The sequence below is a fragment of the Engraulis encrasicolus genome, chromosome 2 (assembly GCF_034702125.1).
Source record: "Engraulis encrasicolus isolate BLACKSEA-1 chromosome 2, IST_EnEncr_1.0, whole genome shotgun sequence".
Lineage (NCBI taxonomy): Eukaryota > Metazoa > Chordata > Actinopteri > Clupeiformes > Engraulidae > Engraulis > Engraulis encrasicolus.
The window spans coordinates 14402270-14416394 of NC_085858.1; the positions used below are offsets into that span (position 1 = coordinate 14402270).

At 50.5% G+C, this 14125-nt stretch overlaps 1 protein-coding gene across 1 annotated transcript in view; it reads left to right on the top strand.

Moving 5' to 3' along the window:
* Nucleotides 1-12758: 12758 nt before the first annotated feature.
* LOC134459631 (potassium voltage-gated channel subfamily H member 5-like) overlaps nucleotides 12759-14125 on the top strand; it is a gene marked incomplete at its 3' end in the record, with an annotated part of 16008 nt that continues 14641 nt past the window's right edge. The window contains exons 1-2 of the mRNA XM_063211980.1: nucleotides 12759-12831; nucleotides 13842-13965. Of these exons, the coding sequence (XP_063068050.1) occupies nucleotides 12759-12831; nucleotides 13842-13965 (197 nt within the window). The remainder of the gene's footprint in view (nucleotides 12832-13841; nucleotides 13966-14125) is intronic.

The following is a 14125-nucleotide window of genomic DNA, read 5'->3' on the forward strand; positions in this document are numbered from 1 at the left end:
TACAAAACAGCTTCAGACCCGTACAAAAACCCAAGGAGATACTCAGACAGTTTCTTTTTTTTATATATATATTATATTGGATATTTTATGTTTTATTGTATAATTATTATTACTATTATTACTAATACTCATTAGGCCTATTAATAATAATAATGATAATAATAATAATAATAATAATAATAATAATAATAATAATAATAATAAATAATAATTCGTTTGGCACCTCTCAAAATACCCATGGTCAATTAAGTGGATAAATAATCTGGGTAAGTGTATAGATGCACAGTATGCCCACTTGGTCGAGTGGATGTGGAAGACAGCATAGCATAGGATAGAATAGCAGCAAGAGGCAAAGCTTGCCGCCCAATTTGGCTGCTTAGGAAGGCCGTCTGTGGGTAAAGATGGTCAAAAACGGACATTGATTGGGTTTTTAGATGCGTCTCACGCATCTCTATAAGAGGCTTTGTCCGTCCGTTGGTCCGTCCGTCCGTCCGTGATGCGTTTCTGAATTCTTGGGTTGCAGCTGACGTCATAGTGCTGCCCCCTGGTGGTGATCTACCGCTGCTGGTGGACTACCCCTGGCTTGGAGCCATTGAAACCCATTCAAAACTTCATTTTTTCGATCTGACACAGAATATTTTTAATTAGACCTAAAGACACACCATGGGTCTTGTTGAACCTCTTGTTGAACCTCAGCTTTCCATAACTGAAAACGTTATTTTCCTAGCACCAGGTAGCCTACTTTATGTGCGGGGTTACCTTTCTAAAGATAACGTTTTGTTTCCTTGGAAACGGAACGGAGATGAAGCCAGACAGACTGACGAAGCGATAAATGTAGGCCTATGTCATTTGATTCGGTTTTGCATTATTATGGATGAATTTCTAATCTTGACATTCTAATGGACAATCTGTGCGAGTTTCAAAATGCGTTTTTATGTAACGTGTGAGTAAAATGTGTTAACAGTACGCCCGTCTGGGATTTGTTAGCTAGTCCGCTAGTTAGCTAGCAAGTAAGTAATAGATATTAGAATCGATCTGTCTCAATGGCCCAGGCATAAACAAAGAAACACCAGGATTTGGATGTTTAATATCAGCAATTTGTCAAAGCAAAACATTCAGAACCAGTTCATTATATCCACAGCCTTGAGTGTTGGCAAATCTTTCCACTTTTGACATGATGTAAGCTAGTGTAGAGACCTAATTAGCACTTGCTAGCTAACTAGCGGGCCAGCTGGTTTAACAAATCCCAGACGGGATGTAAACACATTTACTCCCATATCACATAAAAACACATTATGAAATTCGCATAGAAAATACCGCTTTCAGTTATGGAAAGCTGAGGTTCTCAGCTTTTAAACAAGTCCCATGGTGTGTCTTTAGGTCTAATTAAAAATATTCTGTGTCAGATCGAAAAAATGAAGTTTTGAATGGGTTTCAATGGCTCCAAGCCAGGGGTAGTCCACCAGCAGCGGTGATTACCTCTTGTGTCCATAAGGTGGCAGAGTTGAGTAAAAAAGGTTGAGTGTCATGAGCACTCTCTCTCCCTGGTAACAACCCTATTGCATTCAATTATCTGCCACTCTGCTCACTCTCTCCCTACTCTGCCTAACGAGCTCCACCTGGCTCCGCCCTGCTCTGCTCTTGTTACCTGGCCAGCTGCACTGCATTTCCCACTCACCATCCTCACCTTGCCTCACTCTGTTCTAATTACTCTGCCAGCTGCACTGCATTTCCCCACTAACCTCTCCCAGTATATCAAGCCCTGTTTTTCAGCCAAGCCCTGTCAGATCGTCTTCATACCTGGACCAGTAACCTGCCTGTCTGTCTACCCTCTGACTCCTACCTGTGATTCTGATCCGTTCTCGACTGCCGTCCTGTTCTACTGCCCCGGCTATCCCGACCTGCCTTCTGGATCTCGACTACTCTCCAATCTTCAGCCCCTCCGGTAACTCGATTCTGCCTTCTGTCTCTCAACACGATTATTGCCCAGCCCTGGTCTGTACTACTGCCTGCCATTCATTTTGCTGTTGTGTGTGTGTTCCCCCAGGTCTCCGACCACCAGACGAGCGAGCCCAGACGCTTCACCACCCTCAGCCCGATACGCCGCTCGATCACTGGGGGACACACACACTAGGCACTTTGGACTGGAAACCCCCGGACACTTGGTGACCCCCGGAGCCCAGGTAACCCACAGGACCCTGAAAGACCCCTTGGCCCCAAGCACCCCTGGAACCCCTGACACCCCTGGCACTCCTAGCACCCCTGGAACCGGCACCTCCGAAGACCTCAAGATCCACTCACTCCTCTTCCCCCCCTGAACCCTTCAATAAATATCTCTGAATTTGAACTTGCGCTCTTGGGTCGTCTTCTGTCCGTGACAGAACGATCTGACCACCATGGACCCAGCGCACTCCCTGACCACGATGGAGGAAGAGCCAGAGATGACTGCCCTACAGCGACTGGAACGCACTGAGGGAGACATCAATCGGATGGCTGGCGACATCGCTTCCCTTCTCCAGCTAGGCAACCAACAACAACAGCAATTCAACCAGCAGCAACAACAGATCCAGCAGCAACAGCAACAGCTTCAGCAGCAGCAGCAACAGTTTCAGCTACAACAGCAACAGTTCCAACTGCAGCAACAACAGCTAGCCCAAGCCCTGCAACTACTCTCAAACCTGGCTACTCCACCTGCACCCACCCCTGCTTCTTCTGTTCCTGTACCACCGACACTCCTTCATCCCTCCGCTGGAGGTCCCAATGCTGTAGGCCCGGCAGTGCTGCCACCAGATCCCCACGCTCCTGAACCAAAGATTGGGAACCCGGAACGTTTTGATGGAAACCAGAAGCAAGTAAGACCATTCTTGAGCAGCTGCCGAATCCAGTTCGCACTACAGCCCAGGACTTTCTCAGCAGAGGGAGCCAAGGTGGGGTATGTCCTCACACATCTCACCGGTCGAGCTCGGTTGTGGGGAACGGCGGAATTCGACCGGCAAACCCCAGCCTGTGCCTCCTTCAGTGCCTTTGAGGAGGAGATGTTAAAGGTCTTTGACCTGGGCTCGCCAACAGCCGAAGCGTCACAAGCTCTGCTCACCATCCGTCAGGGCAATAGGACAGTAGCAGACTTCTCCATTGACTTTCGTACCCTGGCCAGTCAAAGCTCGTTTAACCCAGAGGCACTGGTGCAAGCCTTCCTCCACAGCCTGGCGGACTATATCAAAGACGAGCTTGTATCCCATGACCCGCCCTCAACGCTTGATGCCGCTATTGACCTTGCCGTCCGCATTGACCGCCGTATACAGACCCGGAGGAGGGAGAAGGGCCGTTTCAGTCAACCTGCCATCCGCACTCGGGTCGATAGCTCCTCTGTCCAGCCCCTGCCTGTCAAGTCCCAAAGCCAACTCAATCAGCCTGAGCCCATGGAGATTGGCCGTGCCTCTCTGACTCCCGAGGAGCGTCGACGCCGTCTAAGCTCCAACCTTTGCCTCTACTGTGGTGGTGAGAATCACCGTGTCGCCACTTGTCCGGCAAAAGCCGCAGCTCACCAGGTGTAGGGGAGATCCGGGTGAGCTCAACAAATCTTCAGTCTCCCTCCATCCGAAAGACCTTGCTTCATCTCCGCCTTCAGCTTCCCGACACGACTCATACATTGGCCGCCCTTGTGGATTCCGGAGCCGAAGCAAACATCATGGACCCTGAACTTGCACGGCAACTGGGCGTGAACCATCACCAACTGACACAACCCATTCCTGCACGAGCCTTGGATGGGCATCATCTTGGCACTGTCACTCACATCTCCGCCCCTGTGACAATCCTGCTGTCAGGAAACCACCAGGAGTCCATCCAGTTTCACCTCCTACACTCACCTGGCCAACCACTCATTCTTGGATACCCGTGGCTCCGTCAGCACAACCCCCACATCGACTGGGAGACAGGAACAGTCCGTGAGTGGGGAAGGAGTTGTCACCAGACCTGTTTAAAGGGGGCCACCCTGCCCGTTCACCGGGAAATACCTAGCGCTACCCCCGACATATCCAATGTTCCGGCCTGTTACCACAGCCTGAAAGAGGTGTTCAACAAATCCAAGGCGACATCTCTACCCCCACACAGACCCTATGACTGCGCAATTGATCTCCTGCCTGGCACAGCACCTCCCAAGGGTCGTCTGTATTTACTGTCAGCCCCGGAAAGAAAGGCCATGGAGGACTACATTAATGACTCTCTTGCCGCCGGGATAATTAGACCGTCATCTTCCCCTGCAGGAGCAGGATTCTTCTTTGTCGGCAAGAAGGACGGTTCTCTTCGTCCATGCATAGATTACCGGGGTCTGAACGACATCACGGTTAAGAATCGCTACCCACTGCCCTTACTTTCGTCTGCCTTCGAACTGCTGCAGGGAGCCACCGTATTCACAAAGCTGGACCTTCGCAATGCCTACCATCTGGTGCGGATGAGGGAGGGAGACGAATGGAAGACAGCGTTCAACACACCAACCGGCCACTATGAATATCTCGTCATGCCCTTCGGCCTCACCAATGCCCCGGCAGTTTTTCAAGCCCTAGTGAATGATATCCTCAGGGACATGCTAAATACTTTCGAATTTGTGTACCTTGACGATATTTTAATATTCTCAAAGACTCTGTCAGAACACACGCACCACGTCCAGTTGGTCCTGCACCGCCTGCTGGAGAACTCTCTTTTCGTGAAGGCAGAGAAGTGCGAGTTCCATGCCAAAACCGTTTCATTCCTGGGGTATGTGGTGACCGAGGGCAGCATTCAGATGGATCTCACGAAGGTGTCGGCTGTCACTTCCTGGCCAGTTCCTGAGTCTAGGAAAAAGTTGCAACAGTTCCTGGGCTTTGCGAACTTTTATAGGAGATTCATCAGAAACTATAGCACAGTGGCTGCACCCCTCACGGCCCTAACCAGCACTAAACAACCGTACCAATGGACATCAGCTGCTGATAAGGCCTTCAATATCCTCAAGACACGTTTCACTTCTGCTCCCATCCTCCAGATGCCAGATGCAGCAAGGCAGTTTGTGGTGGAGGTAGATGCTTCGGACGTGGGAGTGGGTGCAGTGCTTTCTCAAAGAGCAGCTGAGGATGGCAAGATGCACCCCTGCGCCTTCTACTCCCGTCGGCTAACCCCAGCCGAATGCAACTATGACATTGGGAACCGCGAGCTGTTGGCTGTCAAGCTCGCCCTTGAAGAATGGCGGCACTGGTTAGAGGGGTCAAAGGAACCATTCGTAGTGTGGACAGACCACAAAAACCTGGAGTATATCCAAACAGCCAGGAGGCTGAACTCCCGTCAACAGCGGTGGTCTCTGTTCTTTACCCGCTTCAATTTCACGCTCTCCTACCGCCCGGGATCTCGCAACATCAAACCTGATGCCCTTTCCCGGATGTTTCAGAAGGACGAGACCACCGCCATGCCAGCCCCCATTCTTCCCAGCCACTTTGTCGTAGCGGCCCTCACCTGGGAGATCGAGAAGCAGGTCATGGAGGCTCTTCGGGACCAGCCAGGCCCAAGCACCAGCGCCCCCAACCGTCTGTTTGTTCCAGCAAATCTCAGGTCACCTGTGATTCAGTGGGGGCACGAATCCCGTCTGGCCTGTCATCCCGGCATCACTCGCACCCTTCATCTGGTCCGCCAGCGGTTCTGGTGGCGGCGGATGAGACGGGATGTCCGAGAATTCATCCGAGCTTGTCCCACTTGTAACCGAAACAAGACCCCCAACCAGCCTCCTGCTGGGTTGCTGCAACCCCTACTCATACCCAAGAGGCCCTGGTCCCACGTTTCACTGGACTTTGTTACGGGCCTTCCGCCCTCTGACGGGCACACAGTCATCCTTACCATTGTTGACCGATTTAGTAAGATGACCCACTTCGTGCCTCTTCCCAAACTACCCTCTGCTAAGGAGACCGCCCAGGTGGTCCTGGAACATGTGTTTCGTATCCATGGCCTACCCCAGGATATAGTGTCAGACCGGGGCCCGCAATTCTCAGCAACCTTTTGGAAGGAGTTCTGTCATCTCCTTGGGGCCACCGCCAGCCTATCGTCTGGATTCCACCCGCAGTCAAACGGCCAGACTGAACGCATGAACCAGGAGCTGGAGAAGTCACTGAGGTGCGTGGCCTCCCAAAATCCCCGGGCCTGGGCTCAACACCTGCTCTGGGTGGAATATGCCCATAATTCACTCACCAGTTCCTCCACCGGGCTCTCCCCCTTTCAGTGTGTCTACGGGTATCAACCTCCACTGTTTACCAGCCAGGAAGCGGATGCCACCTGTCCGTCTGCTCTTGCGTATGCCCGCCGCTGCCGCTGCACTTGGGCCCAGGCTCGCACTATGCTCCTGAAGTCTGGAACCAGCTACGCCGTCGGTGCCAACCGACGGAGGACCCCAGCACCTACTTACCGGGTTGGTCAGAAGGTCTGGCTGTCTGCCCGGGATCTGCCGCTGCGGGTTGAATCACGAAAGCTGGCCCCTCGCTTCATTGGTCCTTTTCCTGTGCAGAAAGTCATCAGTCCAACGGCAGTCCGGCTTCAGTTGCCCGCTTCCATGCGGGTCCACCCCACATTCCACGTCTCCAAGGTCAAGCCGGTCCATGAAAGTCCCCTGGTCCCTGCAGCTCCGGCGCCGCCTCCTCCGCGCCTCGTAGATGGCGGTCCTGTCTTCACCGTCCGGCGGCTGCTCCGCTCTAGGCGAAGGGGTAGGGGTCTCCAGTACCTCGTTGACTGGGAGGGATATGGTCCGGAGGAGAGGACCTGGATCCCGGCCAGGAGGATAGTGGACCGGACCCTCATCACTGACTTCCACCGACTACATCCTGATCAGCCTGCAATCCGTAGGGGCCGTCCAAGAGGGGTCCCTAGCCGTCCTGCCCGCCCGGCTTCCTGTCCTGTGCCTGACCCTGCTCCTGTCTCAGTGCCTGTCCTGTCTCCCGACCGTGACCCTCCAGCTCCTTCTGAGGATGAGGATATTCACTCGGACCGCTCGGAGGAGTTCTGACCCGCCGCCTGCTCCCCTCCACCCTCCCGGCATGTTGTTCTTGGGACTTCTGGGGCCGTCCCTTGGAGGGGGGGTCCTGTCATGAGCACTCTCTCTCCCTGGTAACAACCCTATTGCATTCAATTATCTGCCACTCTGCTCACTCTCTCCCTACTCTGCCTAACGAGCTCCACCTGGCTCCGCCCTGCTCTGCTCTTGTTACCTGGCCAGCTGCACTGCATTTCCCACTCACCATCCTCACCTTGCCTCACTCTGTTCTAATTACTCTGCCAACTGCACTGCATTTCCCCACTAACCTCTCCCAGTATATCAAGCCCTGTTTTTCAGCCAAGCCCTGTCAGATCGTCTTCATACCTGGACCAGTAACCTGCCTGTCTGTCTACCCTCTGACTCCTACCTGTGATTCTGATCCGTTCTCGACTGCCGTCCTGTTCTACTGCCCCGGCTATCCCGACCTGCCTTCTGGATCTCGACTACTCTCCAATCTTCAGCCCCTCCGGTAACTCGATTCTGCCTTCTGTCTCTCAACACGATTATTGCCCAGCCCTGGTCTGTACTACTGCCTACCATTCATTCTGCTGTTGTGTGTGTGTTCCCCCAGGTCTCCGACCACCAGACGAGCGAGCCCAGACGCTTCACCACCCTCAGCCCGATACGCCGCTCGATCACTGGGGGACACACACACTAGGCACTTTGGACTGGAAACCCCCGGATACTTGGTGACCCCCGGAGCCCAGGTAACCCACAGGACCCTGAAAGACCCCTTGGCCCCAAGCACCCCTGGAACCCCTGACACCCCTGGCACTCCTAGCACCCCTGGAACCGGCACCTCCGAAGACCTCAAGATCCACTCACTCCTCTTACCCCTGAACCCTTCAATAAATATCTCTGAATTTGAACTTGCGCTCTTGGGTCGTCTTCTGTCCGTGACATTGAGAACCAGTGGCATAGACGGACGCATCTGTTGTCCGCCTGTCGGACTTGTTCTGTAGATTTACGGCCATAGAAAATAATCAATACAATTCCAATCAATATGTCAGTTCTATTCTCAGTTTAAACTAACGAAAATGAAAAGTGTCAGATATTGCGCTTCACTTCATGAACTAAACTAGCCACGGAACATTTCAGCTTCTATTATTTTTGCCTTTGTTTTTCCCTGAACAAGGCAAAACAAAGGCAAAAACTGCAGTATGTGTATCTGATGTATTTCTTGCAGTTCACTACCTTTCACCTTGAAAATAAGCACCTGAATTTCCAAATCAATTATTTGTGTGTGTGTGTGTGTGTGTGTGTGTGTGTGTGTGTGTGTGTGTGTGTGTGTGTGTGTGTGTGTGTGTGTGTGCGTGTGTACGTATGTGTGTGAGTGTGAGCACGTTTGCGTGCGTGCGTGCGTGCGTGCGTGCGTGCGTGCGTGCGTGCGTGCGTGCGTGCGTGCGTGCGTGCGTGCGAGCACACAAGCATGCATCTGTATGCTGCCAGCAGTTTATTTAAAAACTAAAGATAGAATCAGTGGGAAGAACTGTAATTAACTGCACAAGAGAGAAAGCATGAGGAAAAAAAGAAACAATAGAGAAGGAAAAACAACCTGGGCAAGACAAAGAATGAGAGCGGTTGAGTGGGAGACAGAGCAGAAGGGGGTTGGGGAGGATTGGGAGAAAGAGAGGAGAAGAAGTATACATTGAAAAGAGAGGTGAATTGTACAGTACAGACCAGAACTCATGAAGTTCCTTTGGCTTAGGAGTCCCTGTGTGTTTCTTCAAAGCTCCTTTGTTCCGACATATCAATACTGTACGTAGTCAATATCTGGTATTCTCTTTGGAGGAAGCCTTTTTGATGATAAGTTCATAGGCTGTCGTCAGGTTTTCCACCTGCGACTAAACACTGCTTTCTTGTATTCAATGCGTGTGCTTTACTAAGATAAATGGAACTCTTATGGCTATCAAATTATGTATCATTTATTTATTATTCTCATGAAATGCGATTCCTGCTTAGTTTACTCTAGCCTCAAAATTTGGTCTAGGAATAACAGTAACTTTGCTTGTGTAGTGGGCGAGACCGTTACAGGAAGTAGTTCGACTACGCCACCCCCGGGGGTGGAGCCCCCGGAGGAAATGAATTAGGGGTAGTTACAGATACCCCGGACCAACACACAATGTACCCGCACTATAGATTACCAGGCAAACACAGGTTCGTGCACAATGGAGACAGAGACAGTGGTGACAATTAATAATTCAAATCTTTATTATTGTTTTGCGTTATAAAAATATATTCTTCTCACTCTCTGTAATAAATATAAAAAATTACTCACAATTCGTAAAGTGCAGTGGGGTGGGTGTGCTGTCGCAATCACCCGCGGATCTATAAACACCTGCCCCAAAGTATGTTCACGTTAACAGTAAAGTGCGGGGGTGGGCGTGCTGCCACCACACCCGCGGATCTGTAAATACCTGCCCCAAAGTATGTTCACTAATTCACAATAGACAACACACCTGGTAGGCCTAGGGCCTTAGAACCCACACTCAGGTTGTCATACTTTGCCACTAGGGGCTGGCACGGCTAACACAATAGGGCGAATGGCACACCTCAGGATTAACAAAAGAAAAAGTAAAGAAATAGTTCACAACAAACAGAAATAATTCACGGCAAACAGAAACAACAAGAAATCATAGCAAACCATGCAAAATAAATCAAAATCCAATTAACACATGCAAGTAAATAAGAAATTAGATAATTGGATGAAATAAAGAAAAAAAAGGAAATTAGGCACAGCAAACGAAAGAAAACGAAAATCAAAACATGAGGTAAACCAACCCCCCGAGGCTCAGCTCAGTGCAGTCCCCTAGGTATCCCCCACACACCTCACACGCACCAACGTACATACACGCACACACACTGTGGAATGGCTCTCACACCAGCTCACACCGAGCCGAGCGCCCACACACACACACACACACACACACACACACACACTGAACTAAGCGCGCCAACGCACACACACACACGAATGTCCAATTTCCCGAGGCCGGAGCAGCAGCCGAAATACGGGTTCCCGGCTTCCAGAGGCACCACACAACCGGGGCTAAAAGTCGCCGCTCGTGCACCTAAACGCGTGGTGTGTCTGACCACGGCCACACGGATACAACCCGGAGATGAGGGTGCACCGATGCGCGATTCTCACAGTCGGAGTGCCAATACAGAGGTACACGGCCGAGGCGCCGGTAGCGACCACACGCGGCGTGCAGGAGACGGGAAATGCGCAAGGTAACCGTTGGTATTGTCCACCGAAGTCCTTGCCAGTGGAGAAGCAAGAGATCACTCTAGCCAAGTAAGAGACGCCAAGTTGGAATCACAACCTATAGAACAGCAGACGCGAAGTTAGCCACTAGCTGCTGGCTAGCACATAAACAGCGACAAGAAATGGTCCACATACTCACGAGGACAAGAAATGGTCCACATCTCCTAGATCTGAACTGGACACCGCACTCCTCTCGACGGCGAGGGGAGAAGCAACCACAGCGTTCGCCGGCGGCGATGAAACGCGCAAAGGAGAACTTTGCAGGCTTACCGAATACTAGCCACTGGCAGTGTTTATGAAGAGACTTCCCATTAGCCTCTACGAGCGGCGTGGTGACGTGTGCCGCAGCGTCAGACCTCCCTTAAAGGAGCAGCGCTCCATTACACTTGTCAATGGGACATTGTCGCATTATTGAAAGGTCGGGACAATGCTGCTTTACATGTCACCACATGAGGAACGTCATTCAATCTCCAGGACAGAATTGAAGTAGAAATAGAAGTACTTTTACATATCTAGATATAAGTATGTTTCAAAGTTTAAACCATGTAATATCATATCACTAGTGCAATTACATCTGTGAGAATGCTTCTACTTCTACTTTATACATCTCTATTCCAGAAACAACTGAATTATTTGGATAACATTATCTGGATGAAAGAGAATCTTCATAAGCATACAACACAATAGACAAACAGAGATGGAGAGAGACCGACTGGAAGAGACACACAGAGATGGAGAGAAAGAGCTTGCTCACATGTGATGGTACACTAGCTAAGGATACGCGATATATGTTACATGGAATGGAAGCTATGATTAATTTGATATAATTGTTTTTAATCAGCTAATTTCCTTAACTAATCGCAATTCATCGAGATAATTTCCATTCCTGTCTTCAGGGTTGTTTAAGACCAGTTTGGGTTCTGCTGGAGGACATTGATGAGAACCTTCCACTGCATCTACCTCACACACACACACACACACACACACACACACACACACACACACACACACACACACACACACACACACACACACACACACACACACACACACACACTCGCAGGACCACTGACAGCTTTGACCAGGCCTGGGACAAGATCACCTGAAAAGCCCACCTCCAAAATACATAGCCCACAGTGTGGGACCCAATTCTGGGTCCCTCCTCTCCTTTGGGCCTGGGACAATTGATTGCCCCCGCCTTGTCGGCTTGACTGCACACACACACGCACACACACAAACACACACACGCACGCATGCACACACACACATGCACACACACACACACACACACACACACACACACACACACACACACACACACACACACACACACACACGCACAAGCACACACACACACACACACACGCACACACACTGTGCGCTCGCACCTTGGTGGGAGTTTTGATGTGTAAACGTGCAGCAGGGGTCACACACACAGCAGCAGGATGTCTCATTAAGACCTGGATCAATGGATACACACACACACACACACACACACACACACACACACACACACACACACACACACACACACGAGAGAGAGAGAGAGTGCAAGTGTGTGTGAGCGCCTGTGTGCATGTGTGTGTACGACGTGCATGACTGAAATAAAGTCAGGTCATCTTTAGGATTTGATATGTGGTTCAGTGTGTTTGTGCGTGTGTGCATGTGTGCGCGCGCGCGCGTGTGTGTGTGTGTGTGTGTGTGTCTGTGTGTGTGGGTGTGTGTGTGTGTGTGTGTGTGTGTGTGCATGCACATTGGTAAAATAAGGTCATCTTAAGGATCTGTGACATTTGTGACTTGTCATTAATAATAAATAAGAGGCATATCGACTGTGTGCCAATAGTCCTCATACACAGAGCCCTTACACACACACACACACACACACACACACACACACACACACACACACACACACACACACACACACACACACACTATGGCAGCAATACAAGCATTATAATAGGCCAATTATAATAATGATGATGACACAAATGTTCAAAAAAAATATTGTGAAGCTCATTTAATTTGTTCATTGAGCTTAGTCCATTTGTGTCCTGTGTTGCTAAGGAGAGACTCCTGAGGATCAATTAGCGAATCAGCACAGAAACATCGTAGCAGCAAGAAGGTGAGCGAGACGGCACATCCCGCAGCTTTCGTATCTTTATTTTGTTTACAAAAAGGTTTCTCCTCGTGCGCAGAGCGTGGTGATCCCCGCGGCCCACGGGCACTGTTTGTGTGGGTGTGCCACCATCGCGCATGCGTACGTGCTCAATAAAACACTCAACAGTGCTGGGAGCGCGGGTGGCACAGAAAACTCTCTCGAGCAGCAGCGCACGACCTTATCATGAGCTTGCCCGTCCTCGCGCAAAAGACTCCACGCGACTGTGTCCGTTGTAGCAGATCACCACGAAAACAGAATCACGGGACCTTTGGTCGCGGACGCACGAAATGCCTGGAGGAAAACGTGGGCTCGTGGCACCTCAAAATACTTTTTTGGAGAACATCGTGAGGCGCTCGAACGGTAAGTTGTTTGGGGGGAGCGTGGAGGGATGCGCTTGCACTAACTACGCTCTACACGTATCAGGCAAACTTTTTCTATTAAAACGGTGGCATCAAAAAGCTTGATTCTCTATTCGAAAAGTGTTTCTGGTAGCAGTTTGATAGCTGATAAACCTGTGTGAAAAACCGAAAGAAAGCCCTCCTGGGAAACTCCAACTCATTGTGATAACAGCACCCCACAGCACACCAGTGTGCACTGCACACAAATAAATGGCATTTTATGGAGTTGTATGGAAGTGGGCTCAGGAACTGAGCCAGAATACATTCAAAGAAGAAAAAAAGCTCACCAGGGGAACTCCAACTCCCGTTGTCGTTGTGACACAGCACTCCTCAGCACACATGTGCACACTGCACACATCGAAATTGCATTCATGCCTTACCCGTGCACAGGGCAGCCCCCAATGGCGGCCAAGGGAGCAGTGCGGTGGGACAGTACCATGCTCAGGGTACCTCAGTCATGGAGGAGGAATGGATGGAAGAGAGCACTGATTAATTACTCCCCCCACCAAGCTGGCATGTCGGGATTTGAACCGGCAACCTTTGGGCTACAAGTCTGACGCCAAAAGTTTGTGCACCGGTTCTCTACTCAAAATGATAAAAATTGTTGCAGCAGTTTGATTCCTGATGGTGTGTCAAATGTTTGTGACATTGTAGTGTGTCTGTGTCTGTGTCTGTGTTTGTGTTTGCCTGTGTGTCCAGGTGACTGAGTTGTTTCCTGTTGGGCAATGCCCATTTCTTGAGCTAGCAGTCCTCTTACTGCAGCTGGGGTCGCCGGCGACCCTATTCACTTGCTGAAAATGCTTAACTACATCATAACAACATTGCTACGCCTATGACATTACAGAGAGCCATAGTGCTGCACTAAGGGGTTAATGTACTGTGATCCTCATAGGTGTGCGTGTGTGTGTGTGCGTGTGTGTGTGTGCGTGCGTGCGTTTGTGCGTGCGTGCGTGCACGTGTGTTTGTCTGCAGAGAGCTGTTTCCTGTTGGGCAATGCCCAGATCGTGGGCTGGCCGGTGGTCTACAGTAACGACGGCTTCTGCAAACTCTCTGGCTTCCACCGCGCCGAGGTCATGCAGAAGAGCAGCACCTGCAGGTGACTCTGTGTGTGTGCATGTGTGTGTGTGTGTGTGAGAGAGAGAGAGAGAGAGAGAGAGAGAGAGAGACCACCCATGTGCATGTGTGTGTATGCGATGTGCATGAGTGAAATAAAGTCAGGTCATCTTTAGGATTTGATATGTGGTTGAGTGGTGTGT